The sequence below is a fragment of the Chiloscyllium plagiosum genome, chromosome 5 (genome assembly GCF_004010195.1).
Source record: "Chiloscyllium plagiosum isolate BGI_BamShark_2017 chromosome 5, ASM401019v2, whole genome shotgun sequence".
Classification (NCBI taxonomy): Eukaryota; Metazoa; Chordata; class Chondrichthyes; order Orectolobiformes; family Hemiscylliidae; genus Chiloscyllium; species Chiloscyllium plagiosum.
In genome coordinates this window covers 80,070,615-80,096,078 of record NC_057714.1, presented here as the reverse complement: position 1 = coordinate 80,096,078, position 25,464 = coordinate 80,070,615, and the positions used below count along the sequence as shown (strand labels likewise).

At 42.0% G+C, this 25,464-nt stretch overlaps 1 protein-coding gene across 2 annotated transcripts in view; it reads right to left on the bottom strand.

Annotated features, from left to right (window-relative positions):
* Positions 1-25,198, bottom strand: part of LOC122550039 (sickle tail protein-like) — a 710,262-nt gene extending 685,064 nt beyond the window's left edge. For both annotated transcript variants that reach the window (XM_043690462.1, XM_043690463.1), the window contains exon 1: positions 24,856-25,198. In XM_043690462.1, the coding sequence (XP_043546397.1) occupies positions 24,856-24,928 (73 nt within the window). In that variant the 5' untranslated portion in view covers positions 24,929-25,198. The remainder of the gene's footprint in view (positions 1-24,855) is intronic.
* Between the last annotated feature and the right edge of the window lie 266 nt (positions 25,199-25,464).

The following is a 25,464-nucleotide window of genomic DNA, read 5'->3' as shown; positions in this document are numbered from 1 at the left end:
TGCTAATCAGTCTCCCATGGGGAACCTTGTCAAAAGCCTTACTGAAGTCCATATAAATCACATCTACCGCTCTGCCCTCATCAATCCTCTTTTTTACTTTCTCAAAAAACTCAAATCAAGTTTGTGAGACATGATTTCCCATGCACAAAGTCATGTTGACTATCCCTAATCAGACCTTGCCTTTCCAAATACACACATCCTGTCCCTCAGGATTCCCTCCAACAACTTGCCCACCACCTACGTCAGGCCCACCAGTCTATAGTTCCCTGGCTTGATCTTACCAACCTTCTTAAACAGTGGCACCACGTTAGCCAACCTCCAGTCTTCCGGCACCTCACCTGTGACTATTGATGATACAAATATCTCAGCCAGAGGCCTAGCATTCACTTCTCTAGCTTCCCACAGAGTCCTAGGGTACACCTGATCAGGTCCTGGGGATTTATCCACCTCTATGCGTTTCAAGACATCCAGCACTTCCTCCTCTATAATATGGACATTTTGCAAGATGTCACCATCTATTTCCCTACCGTCTATATCTTCCATATCCTTTTCCACAGTAAATACTGATGCAAAATACTCGTTTAATATCGCCCCCATTTTCTGCAGCTCCACACGAAGGCCACCTTGCTGATCTTTGAGGGGCCCTATTCTCTCCCTAGTTACCCTTTTGTCCTTAATATATTTGTAAAAACCCTTTGGATTCGCCTTAATTCTATTTGCCAAAGCTATTTCATGTCCCCTTTTTGCCCTCCTCATTTCCCTCTTAAGTATACTCCTACTTCCTTTATACTCTTCTAAGGATTCACTCGATCTATCCTGTCTATACCTTACATATGCTTCCTTCTTTTTTTTAAACCAAACCCTCAATTTCTTTAGTCATCCAGCATTCCCTATACCCACCAGCCTTTCCTTCACCCTGACAGGAATATACTTTCTCTGGATTCTTGTTATCTCATTTCTGAAGGCTTCCCATTTTCCAGCTGCCCCTTTACCTGCAAACATCTGCCCCCAATCAGCTTTAGAAAATTCTTGTCTAATACCGTCAAAATTAGCCTTTCTCCAATTTAGAACTTCAACTTTTAGATCTGATCTATCCTTTTCCTTCACTATTTTAAATCTAATGGAATTATGGTCGCTGGTCCCAAAGTGCTCCCCCACTGACACCTCAGTCACCTGCCCTGCCTTATTTCCCAAGAGTAGGTCAAGTTTTGCACCTTCTTTAGTGGGAACATCCACATACTGAATCAGAAAATTGTCTTGTACACACACTCTCCATCTAAACCCTTCACACTATGGCAGTCCCAGTCTATGCTTGGAAGGTTAAAATCCCCGACCATAACCACCCTATTCTTCTTACAGATAACAGAGATCTCCTTACAAGTTTGTTTCTCAATTTCCCTCTGACAATTAGGGGGTCTATAATACAGTCCCAATAAGGTGATCATCCCTTTCTTATTTCTCAGTTCCACCCAAATAACTTCCCTGGATGTATTTCCATGAATATCCTCCCCAAGTACAGCTGTAATGCTATCTCTTATCAAAAACGCCACTCCACTTCCTCTCTTGCCTCCTTTTCTGTCCTTCCTGTAGCATTTGTATCCTGGAATCCTTCTCCCATACACCAGCTCCTCAGCCATGCATTCACCTTCTCTATCCTTCTATTCTTGCCCTAATTAGCTCGTAGCACCGGGAGTATTCCAGATATTACTACTCTCGAAGACCTCCTTTTTAAATTCCTGCCCAACTCTCTGTAATCTCCCCTCAGAATCTCAACCTTTTCCCTTCCTATGTTGTTGGTTCCAATGTGGACAATGACCTCTTGCTGGCCCCTCTCCCCAGTGAGAACATTCTGCACCCTCGCTGAGACATCCTTGATCCTGGCACCAGGGAAGCAACACACGATTCTGCTTTTTCGCTGCTGGCCACAGAAACATCTGTCTGTACCTCGGACTAGAGAATTCTCTCATAATTGATCTCTTGAAACCCGACGTACCCCTCATTGCATTAGAGCCAGTCTCAATACCAGAAACTTGGCTGTTTGTGCTACGTTCCCCTGAGAATCTGTCACCCCCTATATTTTCCAAAACAGTAGACTTGTTTGAAATGGGTATAGCCACAGAACACACCTGCACTAGGTGCCTACCACTCTTACCTTTCCTGGAGTTAACCCATCTATGTAACTGTATCTGAGACATTCCCCCCTTCCTGTAACTGCCAGCCATCACAGACTGTTGCTGTTGCAAATTCCTCATTGCTTCTGTCTCTCCAATCAATCCATTCGATCTGATAAGATTCGCAACCAACAGCATTTATTGTAGATACAATCCGCAATAACCCTTAAACTCTCTTTAAACTTCCACATCTGACAAGAAGCACATATCACTCTACTAAAGGCCATTTTTGCTCCTTCACAATCTATAGACCCAGAAAATAACACCGTCTTAGCCCCCTCAAAACACTGCCCCAGGTTAGATTAATAGTTAAGGCTTATATTTTAAGTTTAATCAAGAGACAGATCTCAAAAAACATACAATCAAGAAAGAACTCACTCTACTCACTACTGTAGACTTTCTGTAGGCCACTTAAAGCAATTAACTTATCTGATTCTGCGCTGTGAACTTCGCCCAAACAGTTCCTCCAAGATCAGTTGTGAATTTCACTGTTTGTTAATTGTCCCAGACGCACTCCGATGTCCAGCAATACATGAATTCATACAGCAAAGGCAGTACTGTACAGGTTCACTGTGGTGTCAATTTCTTTCTTTCTTTCTCTCTCTCCTGCACTGACCTCACCATGTGCTTCCTTTGTCTGTACTTCTTCCTTTTAAAACTGCTGTTGTTTTGACTTTTTTTCCCCCAAAGTTCCAAAACAATGCAACAGCATATAAAACAGTAATTACTGCTCCTAGAATTCGAAGAATCACCTCCAGCAAAAAACCTCAAAAAAGGAGCAGCTGTTACAGCCAGAAATTTTTCCCATCCTCCATCTTGGATTACCTCATCCATCTTTGATTACTTGAGGTGTAACATCTAATTTAAAGGCATGATGTAAGTTTTGCTAACTGCTGAAGATTATATATGACCTATCCATCACAATCTTAGTCCCTACCCCAACAGTTGAAATTGTAGACGGTTACAGAACAGAAGACGATGCTTCCCACTGCATCTGTGCTTGGTTGCTAAAGGAGTAAATCACTTGATGCGGTTTCTCAACTTTTTATCTTTAACCCTGGAAACATCTCTTTTTCTGCTAACAACTACTTTCTATTTGAAACCCTCAACTAACTGTCTACATCTATCTGGGCACCACACTCCAGATCCTAACCATTTGTGCACGAAAGAAAGATTTTCCTCATGTTATCATTGGATCAAGAATCAATGACCTGAAAATGTGTGCCCTCTGGTTCTGGATTCTTCCACTAAGAAGCAAAGCTTTTCTCCCTATCTACTCTTCAAACCCTGCCTCCCCCCATGATTTTCAATATTTCTATCAAATCCCCTCTCCTCCATGGAGGACAGTCTCAGTTTTTCCAACCTTTCTACGTAACTGAAGTTCCTGATCTCAAATAATTCTCATGAATCTTTTCTGCACTCTGTTGAACACAAAGCTTTTTGAAAGCATGTTTCCCAGTGAGTGTTAACATTCTGGCCCTTTTATTAAAACTCAGATTATTAAATATTTTATTAGAAGCTCTCAATCAGACTTCCAATCTTCAAAGGTTTAAATACATATGCGCCAAAGTCCCTCTCTTTGCATTGGTTCTTTGAACCTATGATTTCAAGGTGAGAGCATTAACACTCCCAATTAATGGACTTAAATTTGCCCACTGAGCTGGAAGGACCATTTTCAGACATTTTATCACCATACTAGGTAACATCAGTGAGCCTCCTGTGAAGCACTGGTGTTATGTCCCACTTTCTGTTTGTGTATCTGGTTTCTTCAACACACTGCAGCACCCAAGAACCATGAACAGAAGAAAAATACCTACACAGCATATTCAAGAAGAATAGATTAGATTAGATTAGATTAGATTACAGTGTGGAAACAGGCCCTTCGGCCCAACAAGTTCACACCGCCCCGCCAAAGCGCAACCCACCCATACCCCTGCATTTACCCCTTACCTAACACTACGGGCAATTTAGCGTGGCCAATTTACCTGACCTGCACATCTTTGGACTGTGGGAGGAAACCGGAGCACCCGGAGGAAACCCACGCTGACACAGGGAGAACGTGCAAACTCCACACAGTCAGTCGCCTGAGGCGGGAGTTGAACCCGGGTCTCTGGTGCTGTGAGGCAGCAGTGCTAACCACTGTGCCACCCTGCCGCCCTAAGGTTCCCAGTAAACACGGTCTGCCGATTTCTCAACACCCAAACAAGCAGATACAATGTGCCCAGAAACTCTAGCCATATTACCTTACAAAGGCATCTTTGAAATGACTTTCAGACTACTCTGACTCCTGAACATCATGGGAGCCCGCAAACTTACCAACATGCAAACATCAACTAATGAACCTAAAAGAATCCCATAGAAACAACCAGCAAAACAAATGTTATTTACAAAATACCATGCTAGGACTACATGAACAGCAACCAGCACCAAAAGAAATGACTCACTATCACTAGTATCCTTACATACAGACAAATATGGACACCACTTTGACTGGGACAACACAACTATCCTTGGACAAGCTAAACAGAGACAGGCACAAGAATTTCTAGAGGCCTGGCATTCTAACCAGAACTCCTTCAATAAATACATTTATTTGGACCCATCTACCATCCTCTGAGAAAGAACCGGAAGTGATATCACCCACCTTGAGAAACCATGACACATAAATAGAAAGTGGGATATAACACCAGTGCTTCACAGGAGGCTCACTGATTATGTTACTTAGTATGGTGACAAAACATCTGAAAATGATCCTTCCAGTTCAGCGAGCAAACTTACATCCAGAACCTCAACCTGAGCTACAAGTCTTCTCAAAAATCATTAATTCCCAATTAATTCCTGAAACAGTGGCACCACAAAATTCCACATTTTAAACTTTGTTTTTTACTGTAATCAGAATTACACAAGGCTAGTAATATTTTGATTTAACTTGACATTTTGTTAACATTTTTCAGCACAGAATGTTTAACGTATCACCACTTTGCATTCGCCTCGTTAGTTTCCATATATATTCCAGCACTGAGGAATGTGTCCCTTCCCCTGGGGCAAGGTGTGGTGGAACTCTCAAGAATTCACTGCTTCTCTTCAGTTGTCCAATTGCCTTAAACTTCAAGAGGTCACTTTCTCTGCAAGGATTCCATTGTTGATCTGTGAATTTGGATCTTCATTTTACACATGGACCCAATAATAATTTCTGCTTACCAAATTCAACTCAGGAAGTTTCTAATGGCCTTTATACCCCTTGGCCTTGGCTGCTGGAAGAAACAGCCTCTTCAGTCTCCAACCTTGCCTTGCAGGAAAAAAAACACGATAAACCCAAAACAATACTACTTCTATGTACCTTGCACTTCTCTGCTTTAAACTCCAGCTACCACTTGTCTGTCTAGTCAACCAACCTGCTTTTGAAAGTTTTGTACTATCCATCTCATAGTTCATAATATTTCCAAGTAATTCAAAGTTCCACATCATGTGTGCTTTTTCAGCACCACATTCTTTTACTCTGATCTCCAGCATCTGCAGTACTCACTTTCTCCTAGTGTCTTCCTACTTTGAGTCAGTTTTTACTCCCCGGTCCAGTCCTTGCCCATATAAATCCATGATTCCTCTGATGTTTTATGCCATTTCCAGAATTTCCAGTTTGCAGACTCCAGCAGCCTCCTCTTTACAATGGATATGCAATCCCTTTACACATCCATCCCTCACTAGGTGGGTCTCAAGGCTCTCTGCTCCGACATGGAGAAGAGGCCTGAACCCTCCCCATACACCACCATCCTCTTCCACCTGGCCAAGCTCGTCCTCACCCTCAACTTCTCTTAACTCTTCAGGTCACAGGGTGGCCATGGGTACCCACATCAGCCTCAGTTATGGCTATCTCTTTGAGGAGTACTTGAAACATTCCTTGTTCAGGTCCTATTCTGGCCCCCACCCACAACTCTTTCTCAGATATATTGAGATCATCAGTGCTGCTTCCCTCTCTCCCCAAATTAGAAGGGTTTAATTGAATTTGCTTCCAATTTCCAGCCCGCCTTCACTTTCACCTGGTTCATCTCTGACTCCTCCCTTCTTCAACATTTGTTTCCATTTTGGAAGATAGACTGGTCCCAAAATGCACTATAAACCCACTGACTCCCACAGCTACCCGGACTATACAGGAAATGGGGTACAAGGATGTAAAGACTCCATTCCATTCTCCCAGTTCCTGTTTCCAACGCACATGTTCTTATGAGGCCAACTTCAAGAAAGCAGCCTCTGTGATGTCCACCTTCTTCCTCAACTGAGGATTTCCCAACACCATTGTCGACAGGACCCTCACCCGGACCTGACCCATCTCCTGCACTTCCCCCCTCACCCATTGTCTTCTCTCCTGCAACAGTGGAGAGATTCTTATTTTCCTTAGCTACCATCCCACCAGCATCCATATTCAGAAGATCATCAGTCATGCCACCGCCAGCGAGATGTCACCACCAGACACATATTCCCTCCCTCTCCCTCGTCTACCTTCTGCACTCTTCCCTCGCTCCCAACACCCCATAAAAGCACCTTCCCCTGCAATCGCTGAAGGTGTAACCCCTGCTCATTTATCTCCGACCTCCTCTGTATCCATGGGCCCAATATACCTTCCACATGAAGCAGAGCTTTACCTGCACTTCTCACAATCTAGTCTACTGCATTCACCGCTCACAATGTGGTCTCCTCTACATTGGGTAAACGAAACCTAGACTGGGTGACCGCTTTGCAGAACATCTATATTCTGTCCGCAAAAAAGATCCTGAGCTTTCAGTTGCCTGCCACCTCGTTCTCTGGCCAACATCTCAGTCTCAGGCTTGCTGCAGTGCTCCAGCGAAGCTCAGTACAAGCTGGAAGAGCAACACATCATTCAATAATTTTCGGGCCTGAACCACCACACATACCAAGCCTTGTAATCAGAGTCTGCTATTGCACACTACCTATTGTTAGCCACTAACAATCTCCATTAATAACTATTCACCATCCCAGCTAGATTGTTACCTACTCCTTTGTCTGTCCAACTGTTCTCCTCTCTCTGAGCTCTATCCCCACCTATCGTTTGCTCCTTATCCCCTATCGGCTGCATATAAACAGACACCTTCCTAGCTACCATCAGGTGAACAAGGATCACCGGACTGAGTCATTTCCTTTGATTTCTCTTCACAGGTTGGCAGGCCTGCTGAGCTTTTCCAGAAACTTCTGTTTTTGTTTCTGATTTATAGCATCAGTAGTTTTTTCGGTTTTTATTACAGATGGTGATGCTGCCCTTGACCTTCAAAATGGGAACCGTCATGGATTTGGAAGTTACTGTCTAAGGACCTGGATGAATTTCTGCAGTGCATTTTGTCGCTGGCACACACTGATGCTATTCCGCACTGATGAATGTTGGTGGATATGATGCCAATGAACAAGCTGCTTTGTTTTGGATAGTGTCAAGCTTATTGAGTGTTCTTAGAGCTGCACTCATACATGCAAGTGAGGAATATTCTATCACATTCCTGACTTGTACTCTGTAAATTGCGGATAGACTTTGGAAACTTACTCACGAAGATGCTTAGCCTCTGCCCTACTTTTGATTCAATTCACGTTTGGGTCATCCATGATCATCTTTATATTTCCTGGGGGTATGTGCCTCCTATCTTGGTTGCTGTCACAATGCCTACATCCTGGAGCACTCTCTTGTAGCTGTGTTCGAGGGTCCAGGTGTCTTATAAGGATAAGGGCTGCCCGCTGCAATCACAGATCTGAAACTAATTGAAACAAAGTGCAGTTGCAATGTGCTGCCGATGCTTCAACTAGGGCCATGATGGAGCAGATAATTGGGATGCTGAAGAGGCAGTCCTACTGCTCTGACCAGTCTGGAGATGGGCCTCCACAATAGTCTAGAAAAAGCCTCTAGATCCTCCTCGCATTTTGCTCACTCCAATTGTGCGGGACACAATGAGGCGATCTGTGTTGAGGAATTGGAAGGGGAACATTCTCCTCATTAGAAGACGGAAAACATTGTCATTGGACACTACAAGCCAGGCAGTACATGATTGAGGGGTGCTTCCAGTAGATGCAAGCAGAACATCATGGATGTAAAATAATACTTAGTCAAGTATTTGGTCTGCATTGTGGACAGGACTTGCAGCCTCTATTCACCTGGTTTTTATTTAATTTTGCTGGCTGTAAATAAACATTCCTGTTTGGAATTGACCATCTGTTTGCCTGAATGTGATATGTTCCCTTATTGGACAATGACAAGATGCGGGCTGCGGGTAAGAGACTGTGTAGTAGGGACGTAGACAGGGTGTTTAGTTGAAATGTAGCTAATGACAGATAAACTGTCTGGTGTAATGATTAAAACTAATGCCCTTTAGGGAAGAAACTACCATCCTTACCTGGTCTGACCTACATGTGACTCCAGCTCCATAGCAACATGGTTAACTCTTAACTGCCCTCTGGGAAATTAGGGATGGCCAATAAATACTGACCCAGCTGACAATACCCTCATCCCATGAATGAATAAAAGAAAGCAGTGACAAGGGTGGGAGAATCGGGCTGTGTGTGTGTGTGTGCGCGCAAGTCAGCCATGCCAGCTATGTGCCACAAACAGAGTGACTTTGTGATTGAGTATCATTATAATGCTGGTGATGGGCAAAAACAAATTGCCAACACTTACAAACAGTGCTTTTTAAAGATAGAGCAGGCACAAGGGACGCTAGTCTTTTAGAGATCTTGTGAGTGGCAAGTTCTTCCAGGAATTGCATGTGGTAAGGTGGGGATAGAATCGGATGAGAAGGGTACCATACCAATATGGTAGGTTCTTCATGAGATGAGTTTGCTAAGATCCAGAGATTTTACTCAGTCATAGAGCTGTACGGCACAGAAGCAGACCTTTCAGTCCAACTCGTCCATGCCGACCAGATATCCCGAATTAATCTAGTCCCATTTTCCAGCATTTGCCCCATACCCCACTAAACCCTTCCTTTTCATATACCCATCCAGTTGCCTTTTAAATGTTGTAATTGTACCAGCCTCCTCCACTTCCTCTGGCAACTCATTCCATACATGCACCACCCTTTGAGTGAAGAAGTTGCCCCTTAGGTCCCTTTTAAATCTTTCCCCTCACCCTAAACCTATGCCCTCGAGTTCTGAATTCCCCTACCCAGAGAAAAAAAGATGCGTCTATTTAACCTATCCATGCCCATGATTTTACAAACTTCTATAAGGTCACCCCTCAGCCTCTGACACTCCAGGGAAAACAGCCCCAGCCTATTCAGTCCCTCCCTATAGCTTAAACCTCCAACCCTGGCAATATCCATGTTAATCTTTTCTCAACCTTTTCAAGTTTCACAACATCTTTCCTAAAGAAGGGAGACCAGAATTGCACACTGGGTTTCATGGCATGATCCCTCCAAAAAAAACTCAAAGCAATTTGCACTTAAGGAAGCACAAACCCATGAAAAATTGGTACAGAAGTAAGCCATTTGACCCCTCAAGCTTGTTCCACCATTCAAGATGATCATGGCTGATTTGACATTCCTCATATCTACTTTGCTGCATTTTCCCCAAAATCTTCCCCTACTGATCAAAAACGAATGTGGGACCTATTATTTCTCTGATTGAACAAGTCTTAGGCAGTTAACATTAGATGACTTCTGTGCTGGAGATTCCAACATAAGGGCCTATTGTTACGAATTGGTCTAGGAATCCACCATTTCAGCACTGAAAAAATTAACTATGGAAACAATACCAACATTGATATCAATAATGCATCATATTCTATGATTTCAATGTCCAGCAGCATAGTCATGTTGACAGTTTCCTGTGAAAGGAAAAGTAAAGCAAATGTGGGATGAGTTTGCCAGATAAGTGGCTGAATGCTCGGAGTTTTCTTTGAAAATCATTCATGGGATGAGTGCATCACCAGCCAGCATTTATTGTCCCCATCCCTAATTGCCCAGAGGCTAGTTAAACACCAACCATATTGTTGAGAGTCTGGAGTCACATGTGGGTGGTTTGGGTAAGGATGGCAGTTTCCTTCCGTAAAGGACAGTAGTGAACCAGATGGGTTTTTTTTCCAAACAATTAACAATGGACTCATGGTGATCATTAGACTCTTAATTCCAGATATTTATTGAATTCAAATTCCACTATCAGTCATGCATTTCAATCTGGGTTCTCAACATTATCTGGGTATCTGGATTAACAGTCCAGTGATAATTCCATTAGGTATTGCCTCCTTGGTGGTGTGAGACCAGTAGAATTGAGTAGCTGTTCGGTCCAAAAGCATGGGATGTCACACAGAAGGGTCAGGTTAAAAGCTGTCCCAGGACAATGTGGAATTCTGTTTGCTGGGGAACGGGGATCTGGTCAGGAGGGTTATTGTTAGAGGTCACTAGAGGGTGTAGTCATGGAGTGAATAGCAAGTGGGGTATTCAGTTCAATAGTTACTCAGGAGTTACAGTAAGTTTTGTAATCCTCTAGCCTTTCCTGGATAACCACTTTCTTAACTGAACTGGAACTCCGCAATTTTAAACACACTTTCTTGGATGGTTCCAAAAACAAGTGAATTTCCCTTTGGAATCTCCAATCCCTGGGAAATTCCCATGGAGTCTGTTACAGGGATTCTGCATAGTCCCAATGCATAACTCTAGTCCAACAACTGTTGCCATGGCTTTTATAGCAGATTATAGAAGAGTTTGGAGGGGTTTACGAGGGGGAATTCCAGAGCCAAAGGCAATCAGTTGAAGACATACCATTAGCTGTGGATCAGTTGATACTACTCACCTGAGTCACAATGTTCAAGCCAGAGATGGACCAATATTTAATGGGTAAGGGAATCAAAGGTTTTGGGGGAAAAAGGCAGGAAAGTTGAGTTGAGCATTATCAGATCAGTCATGGTCTAACTGAATGGTGCAGGCAGATGCAATGGGCCAAATGGCCCACTTCTATTACTACATCTTACAGACGTAAGTTTACTTTCATTGCGATTACATAGAATGTCATTCAAGATTGTCAAAAAACAAACTTTTGCTGCTTATTCTGAAATGATCCAAAGCAGCTGATTTAAAGTTAATAGTTTTAATTTGAACAGAAATCAAACTATTTATGGAATTCTATACAGAACATAATTAAGTACAGGGATGAATAAAACACTTGTCTTTTAAAAATATGTACAGCTTTTCTTTCAGAACTGTTTTCAGGCTCTCTGTGATGCTCGTGTTTAAATTACTTTAAAGTTAATCCTGTTGGTTCATTAATTCATAACTCAAATAGACACATGCAATGTGCAGTCTGGGCATTTATTGTTCAGGTCAACAGGAAAGATTCAAAACCACAAATGTAACCAGGATGTATTAAAAAAAACATGCCACTACCACATGGTTATTTTTGATTTTGCTTTCATGCTGTATGCACTAAATTATAAATCCTTATTGAACACTTAGAGACTTGCACCAATGCAGTTATTGACTAAGATAACAGAAAAAGTTTTATAATCTGTTTAAACTACTGACATCATAACTTAAAAAGATCAAACAACCATTATAATATCAACAAGATTTATTTTAAAATTAAGAATCACGAAGATTTTAAAAAGTGCTCATTTGTTAGATACGCTCTGCTAGAAAAATGCCATGGGTTTGGGCTTTGCCTGGATGCAAATTAGCAGTAACTTCTCTATCTCCACAGACTAACCTTATTCCCATGACAACAAGCAGTTCTTTGTCAAATGAAATAGGCAGTTTAACAAATATGACAGTCAGACCTGAATATTCTTGAAATCTGCATACAACTCCCTTCATCTTTTCTCTTAGTAGGACAGAGGATGAATAACAAATGACCAATGTGTTACAAGTCAAATAATGAGCAATTCCATATGTCAGGATAAGTGAAGTCTATTTCCTGGAATGTATCATCAACAAAAATAGATAAACGCTACTGAAAAGTCCCCATTTGGAAGCAAAGTTAGCCCTTTCTATTAAAAGGAAAGGAGATGCCCTTGTACATCATCAATTCAACAGGACTTTAGGCCAGAAACTATTATATCTTGGTGGAAATTTCTCAAAAATAATAAAACACTGCAGATAACGTACTCCAAATATTAAAAGTTTTGTAAGGGCTGCCATATCTGCTGAGTTTTTCCAATAAACAGATTACCTGGCCAGTTATATTTCCATTTACATGAAGTTGCCATATGCAAATTAGTTGCTGTATTTGCTCCATTTTATCATGGACAAAATGTGTTTTTGCTTACTGTGAAGAATGTATATTAAGTAAGGGGTGTTATTTCCTTGTCCTCAGAGTGACTGTCAATTACATAATTTACAGCAGAAAGCTTGACTTCCAAGATTTAAAAAAAAAATCACACATGTTTGAACTATGATACCTTATTCAAAGTATCACAAAATTAGATCCCGATGACTTTAAAAGAAAAGTTATGAGTCTCTTTTGTGGCAAGCTTGTAGTTTTAGTTAATGGTTAGCATGAATCATTTTGGGCCAAAGGGCCTGTCTCTGTGCTACAGGACTCTAAGACTCTAATGCTTTAATTAAAGTGAATGATCTTTTAAAGCAGACAAGTATTAGTAAGCCACAAGGCTTTTAGTAGCTGAATTTCTAAGAGCATGATTTACGGGTGAACTCAAAGTTGGAACAATTTGAGGTGGGGTTGGTGTGGGAGGGGTGAGATGGTGTAGTTGTGGGAAAGGAAACCTTTCTCCTGCTTTCAAGGTATTACTGTTTATTTACTAACTTGTCTAACCTTCGATGTCAATGATGGAACTCCACAGAGCAGATTATTGCTTTTACTTTAAAAGTAGGCAACAAAATGACTCTTCGTGTGACTTGTAGAAGTTCATAGTCTTTTTTCCAGAGGAAAAAAACTAGCGTATAGATTATAATTCCTGTGTTGACCTTCAACAGTTTGCAGTTCACTCAATCTAGATTAGTGGAGGGAAATCACCATAAGTACGTTGAGTTTTGATGTTTCCTTTGTTCATGATGAAACAGAAAAATAAGCCAGCTGGTATATTGTATCACTTTTGTTTCCTGGATAGGTCACCAAAGATAGGTGCGAATTTCTCAAATGTGAATGTCTCCACTTAATTAGGTATTTGCCAGAGTCTCAGGACTGTTTGGAGCTTAGAATGCCAAAGGAAGGCTCTTGTGGTGCAGTGGTAACATCTCTACCCATTGACTATGAGGCCTAGGTTCAAGTACCACCTGCTCCTGGAGGTGAGTAATAACATTCTGAACAGGTTGATTAGAGAGTAAAAAAGAATACTGAAGGACCTGTAGTTAGAGTAGTCATTTTAATCAAAATGTTAAAGTACTAACTGAAAGTTCAAAATGTACTGGAACAGTATGCTTCAAGTAGTATTTTCTTGGCTGTACTATGCTTAGAATGTTCCGTTCTTTTCCAGAAGTTTCACACACAAGGTGCAATATGCACACACCAACTTCTGCAAACAGTTAAAGTTTATTAAAGCTTGTACAAGCTAGGTGACCCCTTTGACCCTCTTCGTAGCCGTGTGAAGTTGAGTCAAAGAGGCCCCGAACATAGGAAACACATCTCCTTTAGACAGGTCAGTTGGTAATGCTCACAGATACTCTGGCCAGCTCCCCACCCCCCCACCCCCCCCAAAACCACATGTTACCCCAGGTATAATGGTAGGATAAGGTCATCCTCAGAGATAATATAAATGTGAATGCCCTAATCCTGGGGAATCATAATGCAAACAATTTCCTGACTCAGTGATTCCTTAAGACAATGTAAGTGTCTTCATGTCCACTCTATCTACATCTCTCAGTATTCAAAGTTTCAAATCATTATAGAGTCAAAGTCAAAGAGGCCTACAACATAAAAAGAGGTCCTTGGCTCAAATTGCCCATGCCGCCTGGATTTCACAATTTAAACTAGCCCCATTTGTCTGCATTTGGTTCATATCCTTTCATATCTATCCCATCCACGTACCTGTCTAAATGTTTCTTAAAATGACAAAGCTGTACTCACTTCCACCACTACCTTCAACAACCTATTCTAGAAATTTCTCATACTCTATGTGAAATAACTGCCCCTCTGGACCCTTTTGTATCTCTCCATTTTCCCCTTAAAACTTACGCCGTCTAGATTTAGACTCCCCTACCATATGAAAAAGCTGCTGGCTATGCCTCATGATTTTATCGACCTCTACAAAATCACCTCTCAGTGTCCTATGCTCCAGGGAAAACAAATCCCAACCTGTGCAACCTCATAACTCAAACTGTCCAGTTCCGGGTAGCATTCTAATAAATCTTCACCATCCTGTCTACTGTGGCTCCACTTTCAAGGAGATTTGAAACTGTACCCCTATATCTGTTTGTTTTTTAACACTCCACAGGACCTTGCCATTGACTATATAAGTCTGACCCTGGTTTGACACATCAAAATGCAACACCTTGCATTTATCTAAATTAAACTCCATCTGCCAATCCTCAGACCGCTGGCCAAGTTGATCAAGATCTCACTGCATTCTCAGACAACCTTCTTCACTGTCCACTATCCCACCACTTTTGGTGTTATCTGCAAACGTACTAACCATATCTCCTAAATTCTCATCTAAATCGTTTATATAGATGATGAATAACAGTGGACCCAGCACTGATCCATTTGGCTCACAGGCCTTCAGTCTGAAAAAAAAACCCTCGCCCACCACCGTCAAGCCAATTTTGTATCCAATTAGTTAGCTCTCCCTAGATCCTGAGACTTAACCTTACTCAATAAATTTACCATGCAGTACCTTATCAAAGGCCTTGCTAACAACCACGTAGACAATGTCTACTGCACTGCCCTCATCTTTCTTGGTCACCCCTTCAAGAAAACTCAATCAAATTCGAGAGACAAGATTTCAAATGCACAAAGCCATGCTGACTATTCCAAATGAGTCCTTGCCTCTCTAAATGCCTAGAGATCTTGTCCCTCAGAACTCCCTTCTAACAACTTATCCACCACAGACTTTAGGCTTGCCAGTGTGTAGTTCCCAGGCATTTCCCTGCAGCATCTCAAATAATGACAACATTAACCACTCTCCAATTTTCACCTGGGGCTGTCAATTATAAAAATATCTCTGCTAGGGGCACCCCAATTTCCTCCCTAGCCTTCCACAGGAGCAATACACTTCATCAGGTCACGGGGATTTATCTACCTTAATGCATTTTAGGACTTTCAGCAACTCTTCTGTAATGTAGACTCTCTTCAATGCATCACTATTTATTTCCCCAAGTTTGCTAGCATCCATGCCCTTCTCGATGGTAAATACTAACAAGAAATATTCATTTAGGATCTCACTGATCTCTTGAGGCTTCATGCAGCCTAGCTTTTTGATTTTTAAGTGGCCCTAGTTTCTCTTTTGCCCTTCATGTACTTGCAGAATCTCTGGATTCTTCTGTACCTTATTTACCAAAGCTATCTCATGTCCCCTTTTAGCCCTCCTGATTTCTCTCAAGAGGACTTTGACATCATCTATACTCCAAGGAATTCACTTGATCCCAGCTGTCTATACATATCAAGTGCCTCCTCCTTTATCTTGACCAGGGCCTCAATAACTTTAGTCATCCGAAGTTCCCTACTCCTGCCAGCCTTACTCCTCACTAAGAGGAACATGCTGGCACTGAACCCTCATTAACTCACTTTTGAAAGCTTCCCATTTACCAGAAAACCTTTGCCTACAAACAGCCTCCCCAATCAAATTTTGAAAGTTCCTTTCAGAGACCATCAAAATTGGCCTTGCCCCAATTTAGACCTTTAACTCATGGGGCAGACCCATCCTTTTAGTCACACAGTCATAGAGATGTATAGCACAGAAACAGACCCTTCAGTCCAAATTGTCCATACCGACCAGATATCCCAACCCAATCTAGTCCCACCTGCCAGCACCCGGCCCATATCCCTCCAAACCCTTCCTAAGCTCAAATCCTCCAACTCTGGTAACATCCTTGTAAATCTTTTATGAATTCTTTCAAGTTTCTTAACATCTTTCCGATAGGAAGGAGACCAGAATTGCACGTCCATAGCTATTTTAAAACAAATGGAATTACGATCACTGGTCCCAAAGTGTACTTGCACTAACACTTTCATTACTTGCCCTGCCTTATTTCCCCAAGAGGAGGTCAAGTATTGCCCCTACACTAGTCGAGCCATCCATATACTGCGTGAGAAATTCTTCCTAAACCTGCTGAACAAATCCATCTCCATCCAAGCCCTTAATACTATGGCAGTCCTAGTCGATGTTAGGGAAGGTAAAATCCCCTATTACAACCTTATTATTCTTCTAACTATCACTGATCTCCCTATATATTTGCTCCTCAATCTCCTGTTGACTACTGGGGGGCTGTCAAAGTGATCGCCACCTTTTTTTCCCCAACATCCGTTCTACCCATTTACACTCAGTGGAAGAACTCTCAAAAATGTCTTCTCTTCGTACTGCTGTGATGTTCTCCCTAATCAAAAATGTAACTCCCCCTCCTTAAGACAATTTTACCTTAAGACAATCCTGAAGTAGAGAAACTCAGCAGGTCTGGCAGCATCTGTGAACAGACAGACGTAATGTTTCGAGAGGTAGGATAATTTTCTTTAAAACATGCAGATGCTGAGTTGGAAATCATGGGAGATGACGTGGGTCTTTTTCTTGTCCTCTGCCATATTGGCAGCCGACTCCAGGAACTCAATAGCAGTCAACTAGGTAGGGACAGCACCCTTGATATACTGACTCTTGTGCACTAGCCAATGAATGCAGAAGTGCAGGTACTAGCTGTTGAGGTTGCTGTCAGTCAGGGAGGAGCTGCTGTTGGCTCTGCATTCTGTCCTGCATTTGTTCCCTTGCTAAATTTGTTCAGTGACTTTGTACTTTGAATTGACATTTCTAAAAAGCTGCCATAAAGCACAACTGATTGACAAGCATGTTTTTTGTACTGCACTTGAGGAAAAAAAATCCAAGTTGTCAGTGACTTTCTGAACTGGAATACAACATGAAGTCTCACTCCTTATGTTAACTTTTTCTGTAGATTTTACACCATGCTGTTTTGCTTATAGCTGAGCAATTTATGTTTCATTGTGTCAAATAGTTAGAATTTGAGATGAATCTGATCTTAGTTTATTATTGTAAACTGGAAAATTTACTTACAATCCAAATTTGAGATAACCTATGAAGGAACTAGGGGACAAAATAGTATTACGGACTCTGTATATAATAAGATTTTTAAAAATCCCAAAAACCAAAAGTAGCTCTCAAGAAAACCTTAAGCATCCTTGGGGGAAAACCACTGACTCCTGCTTTTTTACTTAAAAAACAGTTACTACACTTTAGAATTAATCCATTTCCCATGAAGCATGTTGGTACAGGTTAAGGACCTGATAGCAATATAAATTAACATGATTTATTTCAAGTAATTGCAAAATCTAAAAGGAAATCCATACATTACTGATCTGGTTGTGGTCTCAACTCTACTTTCCTCCCTGTCTTCATTTAGACCTAGACTCTCTTGTAGATAAAAATAAACTAACTCTGCCTCTGCACTTTTTTTATTATTCATTTACGAGATGTGGATATTGCTGGCTGGGCAGCAGTTATTGCCCTTGAGGTGGTGACCTGCCTTCTTGAACTGCTCCAGTCCACCTGCTGTGGGTTGACCATTAGGGAGGGAATTCCAGGATTCTTATCCAGCAACAGTGAAGGAATGATGGTGAGTGACTTGGATAGGAACTTGAACATGGTGGTGTTCTCAGGTACTTGCTGCCCTTGTCCTTCTAGATGGAAGTGCTCATGGGTTTGGAAGGTGCGAGCTGAGGATCTTAGGTGAATTTCTGCAGTGCATCTTGTAGCTAGTACATATTGCTGCTACTGAAGTGAAGGAAGTGGATGCTTGTGGATGTAGTGCTAATCAAGCAGTCTGCATTGTCCCGAATGGTATCATCAAGGTGTTTCTGGGCATTGTTGAAGCTGTACCCATCCAGGTAAGTGGAGAGCATTCCATCACACTCCATACTTCTGCTTTGTAGATGACTGACAGGTTTACTTTGGGATGGAGGTGGGTGCCAGGTGCATAGTATTTGTAGACTGACCTGCTCTTGTAGCCACTGTGTTTATGTGGTGAGTCCAGCTGAGTTTCTCGTCAACAGCAACCCTCAGCATGCCGATAGTGCGGAATTCAGTGGTGGTAATCAACCATTGAATGTCAAATTGCTGTGGTTAGATTATCTTTTATTGGCGATGATCAAAGTCTGGTATTTGTGTGGTGTAAATGTTACTTGCCACTGGTCAGTTCAAGCCTGGATATTGCCCAGATCTTGTTGCATTTGAACATGGACTGCTTCAGTATCTGAGGAGTCATGAATGGTGCTGAACATGGAACATAGGACATAGAACAATACAGTGCAGAACAGGCCTTTCTGCCCTCAGTGTTGTGCCGGCCTGTGAACTAATCTAAGCCCATCCCCCTACACTATCCCATCATCATCCATGTGCATATCCAAGGATTGTTTAAATGCCCCTAATGTGACTGAGTTAAATACATTAGCAGGCAGGGCATTACATGCCATTACCACTCTGAGTAAAGATCCTGCCTCTGACATCTGTCTTAAATCTATCACCCCACAATTTGTAGTTATGCCCCCAGTACAAGCTGACGTCATTGTCCTAGAAAAAAAGACTTTCTCTGTCTACTCTATCTAACCTCTGATCATCTTGTACGTCTATATCAAATCCCCTCTTAGCCTTCTTCTGTCTAATGAGAACAGACCCAAGTCTCTCAGCCTTTCCTCATAAGACCTTCCCTCCAGACCAGGCAACATCCTGGTAAATCTCCTCTGCATCTTTTCATTGCTTCCACATCTTTCCTGTAATGGGGCAACCAGAACTGTACAAAATATTCCAAGTGCGGCTGCACCAGCGTTTTGTACAGTTGCAGCAAGACATTACAGCTTTGGAACTCAATCCCTCTACCGATAAAACTTAACACATCGTATGCCTTCTTAACAGCACTATCAACCTGGGTGGCAACTTGCAGGGATCTATGTACATGGACTCCAAGATCCCTCTGCACAACCACACTACCAAGAATCTTTCCATTGACCCAGTATTCTGCCTTCCTGTTATTCTTCCCAAAGTGCATCACCTCAGTTATCTGTGTTGAACTCAATTTGCCACCTCTCAGCCCAATTCTGCAGTTTATCCAAGTCCGCCTGCAACTTGCAACATTCTTCCACACTGTCCACTACTCCACCGACTTTAGTATCACCTGCAAACTTACTAGCCCATCCACCTATACCTACGTCCAAGTCATTTATAAAAAAAATGACAAACAGCAGTGGTCCCAAAACAGATTCTTGTGGCACATCACTAGTAACCAGATTCCAGGGTGAATATTTTCCATCAATCACCACTCGCTGCCTTCTTACAGAAAGCTAATTCCTAATCCAAACTGCTAAATCACCTTCAATCCCATGCCTCCGCATTTTCTCCAACAACCTACCACGTAGGACCTTATCAAAGGCTTTACTGAAGTCCACGTACACCATATCAACTCCCCTACCCTCATCCACATGCTTGGTCACCTTCTCAAAAAACTCAATGAGGTTTGTGAGACATGACCTGCCCTTGACAAAAAAGGCTTTACTGAAGTCCACGTACACCATATCAACTCCCCTACCCTCATCACATGCTTGGTCACCTTCTCAAAAAACTCAATGAGGTTTGTGAGACATGACCTGCCCTTGACAAAATCATGTTGACTACCTGCAATCAAACTGTTGCTTGCTAGATGATTATAAATCTTATCTCTCATAATCCTTTCCAAAACCTTTCCTACAACAAACGTAAGGCTCACTGGTCCATAATTACCTGGGCCATCTCTACTGTCCTTCTTGAACAAGGGCAACACATTTGCAATCCTCCAGTCTTCTGGTACTAAACCTGTAGACAATGACGACTAAAAGATCAAAGTCAAAGACTCCACCATCTCCTCCCTAGCTTCCCAGAGAATCCGGTCCAAGGGACTGGTCTACTTTCATTTCTTTTAGAATCTATAACACTTCCTCTTTACTAACCTCGATCATTTTAGTCTAATTGCCCATACCTCATTCTTCTAATCTACAATATTCTCTTTTTCCTGAGTGAAAACCAATGAGAAATATTCATTTAGCACCTCTCCAATCTCCACAGAGTGTACACACAACTTCCCACTTGTCTTTGACTGGCCCTTTGCCTACCCAAGTCATCCTTTTATTCCTCAGATACTTATAGAAAGCTTTAGGGTTCTCCTTTATTCTACTTGCTAAAGACTGCTCATGTCCTCTCTTTGCTCTTCTTAACTCTCTCTTTAAACCCTTCCTCGCTAGTCTGTAACTCTCCATTGCCTCATCTGAACCATCTTGTCTCAACGTCACATAAGCCTCCTTCTTCCATTTAACAAGAGTTGCAATTTCTTTAGTAAACCATGGTTCCCTTACCTTATCACTTCCTCCCTGCCTGACAGGGACATACCTATCAAAGACATGCAATATCTGTTCCTTAAACCAGCTCCACATTTCAATTGTCGCCATCCCCTGCATTTTGCTACCCCATTCCATGCATCCTAAGTCTTGCCTAATCACATTATAATTGTTCTTGCCCCATCTATAACTCTTGCCCTTCTGGCATGTACCTATTCCTTTCCATCGCTTAACTAAACATAACCGAATTATAGTCACTCTCTCCAAAGTGCTCACCTACCACTAAATCAAACACCTGGCCTGGTTCATTACCAAGCACCAGATCCAGTATGGCCGCCCCCTCTTGTCAGCTCTTTGATATACGTGTCAGGCAACCCTCCTGCAAACATTGGACAAAAACTGATCCATCCAACGTACTAGAGTTACAGCATTTCCAGTCAATGTTGGGGAAGTTAAAGTCCTCCGTAATGACCACCATGTTCCTTTCACTCCTAACCAGAATAGTTTTGATGATCCTCTCCTCCACATCCCTGGAGCTCTGTGGAGGCCTCTAGAAAACTCCCAGCAATATGACCTCTCTTCTCCTGTTTCTAACCTCAGCAGATGAGTCCTCATCAAAAGTTCTTTCAGCCACCGTTATACTGTCCTTGACTAACAAGGACCTTGCCCTCTTTTACCACCTTCCCTGTTCTTCATAAAAGATCTAAACCCTGGAATGTGCAACATCCATTCCTGACCCTGCTCTTTCCATGTCGCCAAAATGGCCACAACGTCGAAGTCCCAGGTACCTATCCATGCTGCAAGCTCACCTACCTTATTTCAGATGCTACTGGCATTGAAGTAGACACACTTCAAACCAGCTTACTATCTGTCAGCACATTCCTGTTACTGTAAAATTCTGTCCATGCCCTCCCTACTCTCACCCTTCTGTGCACTGGAATTAACCTCAGGCTCCCATTCCCCTGCTGAGCAATCATTGGCAAACATCCCCAGTTTTGACCTTATGGTGGAAGGAAGGTCATTGAAGCACTGGAGATGGTTGGATCTAGGACACTATCCTGGATGGCCTGGAGTTGAGATCACTGACCTCCACTACCAACTTACTGTGTGCCACATATGCCTCCAACCAGCAGAAAGTCAGTCCCTGATATCTATTGATTCCAGTTTCACTTCCCGGACGAGCCCTCATTTGGGTGGCATGGTGGCTCAGTGGTTAGCACTGCAGCCTCACAAGCACCAGGGTCCCAGGTTCGATTCCAGCCTCGGGGAACTGTCTATGTGGAGTTTGCACATTCTCCCCGTGTCTGCGTGGGTTTCCTCCAGGTGATCCGGTTTCCTCCCACAGTCCAAAGATGTGCAGGTCAGGTGAGTTGGCCATGCTAAATTGCCCCATAGCGTTAGGTGCATTAGTCAGAGGGAAATGGGTCCGGGTAGGTTACTCTTCAGAGGGTCAGTGTGGACTGATTGGGCCGAAGGGCCTGGTTCCACACTGTAGGGAATCTAATCTAATCTAATCTACAGCTTCTTGATGCTACACTCATTGAATGCAGTATTAATGTTAAGGGCTGTCATTCTCATCTCTGGAATTCAGCCCTTCTGTCTATGTTTGAACCAAGGCTGTAATGAAGCCAGGAGCTGAGTCGCCCTGGTAGAACCGCAACTGGACATCACTGAGCAGGTGCTGATTGATAGCACTATTTTGGATACCTTCCGTCACCTTACTGATGATCGAAAGTAGACCAACGGATCAGTAACAGGCTGGGTTGGATTTGTCCTGCTTTTTGTGTACAGGACATACCTGGGCAATTTTCCACTTTATCAGATAGATACTAGTGTTCTAACGGTACTGAAAGAGCTTGGGTAGGGGAATGGCAAGTTTTGGAATGTCATCAGGGCCCTTGGATTTGCACTGGTCAGTGCCTCCAACCAGTTCTTGATATCATGTGGATTAATCTCCTTGAATTAACTCAGTGACGCTATTGCTTTCTAGGGAGGAGAATTCCACATTTAATGATCTCATTAAATAACATCCCCATCTCAGTCAATAAAGTGAGGCCTGTTATTTTAATCTGTGTCCTCAATTCTAGTTTTGCCATCGTGGAAACATCTTCCTGGTATCCACTCTAACAAGATCCTGAAATTTAAATGTTTCAATAAGCTTGCCTCTTATTCTCTTAGCAACAATGCGTGCATACCCAACTTGTTCAAGTCTCATCCCAGGAACAAGTCCAGTGAACCTTCTCTGAACTGTATCTAATGCAATTATCCTTTATTCAAATAAGGGAGTCAAAACCATGCATGTTACTCTTGACATGGTCCAATTCTTTACATATTCCTTCACTTTAAATCATGGGAAATGGCTGGCATTACAATCACGGCTGCATAAATAAAATAATTACTTCCAGTTGGAGTGATCAGTCAAATGGATATTAGATGTGAGATGAAAAATAGCATGAAATAAGACAACTATATATTTCAATATTTGAAATTCTTGAATCTCCTTAAAAAATGTAGTGTTACAACATTTGAAAAAGACATTTAAAAAGTACATGAATAAGAATGTTTTGGAGGGATATGGGCCAGGAGCAGGCAGGTGAAACTAGTCATGTTTGGGATTATGCTCAGCATGGATTGGTTGAACCAAAGAATCTATTTCCATGGGGTATGACTGCATGACTATGACTGTATGACTTCTTGCTGGTTGTTTAGCAGTTCAAAATACAAAGTTTTAAAAGCTTAGGTAAAAGGTAAACTCGGTAATGATGAAGCTGGTATGGAGTTAATTCTACGTGTAAGCACAAATCATTGAACAATCTCATTTCATTTCTTCATTATCTAGTCTTAACTTTCCAAATAATAATAAATTAACTTTATTTTAGGTTCTTATCGGAAGAAAATAAAACTTTTCATTATAATTCCAGTAACTGTTACATACCACTAGTACAGGACCATAATAGTTACAAGCACCATATTGACTAATCAGTCAGTACATTACACAAATTTTCTCACCTTAACACTCAACAGTTATATGATCATGAGTGACACATGCAACCCACAAGAGCAACTTCTTTCTGTACTTCAATGTTATAAATAAAAATAAAACATTCACACCAAATTCCATTCACCCATCAGCCCTGTACTCATTGACCTACAGTAGTCTTAGTTAAACAATACATCAATTTTAAAATTGCTATCTCAGTTTTCAAATCCTTCATGGCTTCACTCTGCCCCAACTCTAAGCTGCTTCCGTATCATAACCTCATATTGGCACTCCTCTGAATGTGGCCTCTTAAGCTTCCTTGATTTTAATAACTTCACTATTAGTAGCTATGCTTTCAACTGCCAAGGTCTGAAGCACTGTAATACCCTCCCTGACCCTTTCATTCTTATTTTAAGATACCCCTGAAAATCTATCCATTTGAGCAAGTTTTTTTATACTCACTGCAATACTGCGTTATGTTACTTGCTGTCAAATGTTTGTTTGCAGTAATCCTGTGAAGTACCTTGCAATATTACTATGTTAAGTATTGTGTAAAGTAGTACAATTTGGTGTTGTTATTGAAACAACTTTAACTTACAACAGTCACAGAATATTTGGGAAGGCATTTTTTTTCTTTTTCTATTGGGAAAAGTGGCTACACAGGTACAGAAGCTATCGAAAGAAATATTGGCAATTTGAAGCATAACTTACCAGGCTGTTTGTTGTTGAATGTGCATAAATCACAGGGGAAAAAATTATGCAGATTGGCATAGATACACAACATAGAAAAGGAACAGTCCCGGAAATGAGGATAAAATACCTTATGTTTTGTTTTCCAATAAGCTTAAATTTGTCAAAGAGAGAATAAACTAAATGTAAAATAAATGTAAGACATGATAAAATGTGTAACTTGTACATTCGGTACAGTAAATCATAGGGCTGAGGACAGATATAAATCTTAAACACTGGAATTTAAACAGCGTCTTTGAAAATACCAGAACGCAGTGACAGACTGTTCAGTGTTAAAGCACTGAAGTAAAGTTAGAAGTAGCTCTCGGTCGATTAAGTCTGCAAAAGCTCAGTAAAACACAATATCCTAAACCACCACCACTCCTTCAACCCAAATCCACTCGCTAAGGATGCGAGAAGGTCACAGGCAGGATTAACAGTTTTCTTTCTGCCAATAAAACATGCCTAAACTCAGAATAAGACAAAACTTTATCTTCCCCAAGAAAATACACTTACGTGCTACTCCGTGGCGATCCTGTGCATCTCTCGGAGGTGGTAGTCCTGCGAACTGAACCCGATTTCCAGACATGACCGTGGTGATTTTCAATATATATTATATATATCACGGAGAAGTCGAGTGTTCTTCCACCCCGTCCTTTTTTGTTTGGTATTAAGTGTATGTGGGTATTTGTGTGGGGTGTCAAGTCAGCAAGAAGCGAAAGAAACGCTTTGCGGAACTCGGGAGAATGGCAGTCCTGTCATCCTCTCACGTTATGCCTGGTTCGGTCTCATTCCAGGAGCGGCTGCTGTCACAGTGCAGCGCAGCGCGCTCGCTTCACGTTAGGACTGCAGTCCCAGGCCCGCCCATTCAGCTCGCCGCCCGCTGCCCTCGCGGAAGCTGCCTTCATTCACCTGGCCAGCTGTTCACAGCGAGTGGGTTGCTGAGATGGGGGCTTCGCGAGGTACAAGGGGGGAGGTGGGCACTCGCGCTCTGCTCAGCTGCGTGCTCTCACTAATTATTAATAACAGGATTGCAGTTGGACTGCGTCACCTTCAGACCAGTTGCTGTAAGCTTGTTCCATGTAAATGCAAAAAAAGGGCCTAGATATGTGTTTTTAAAAATTG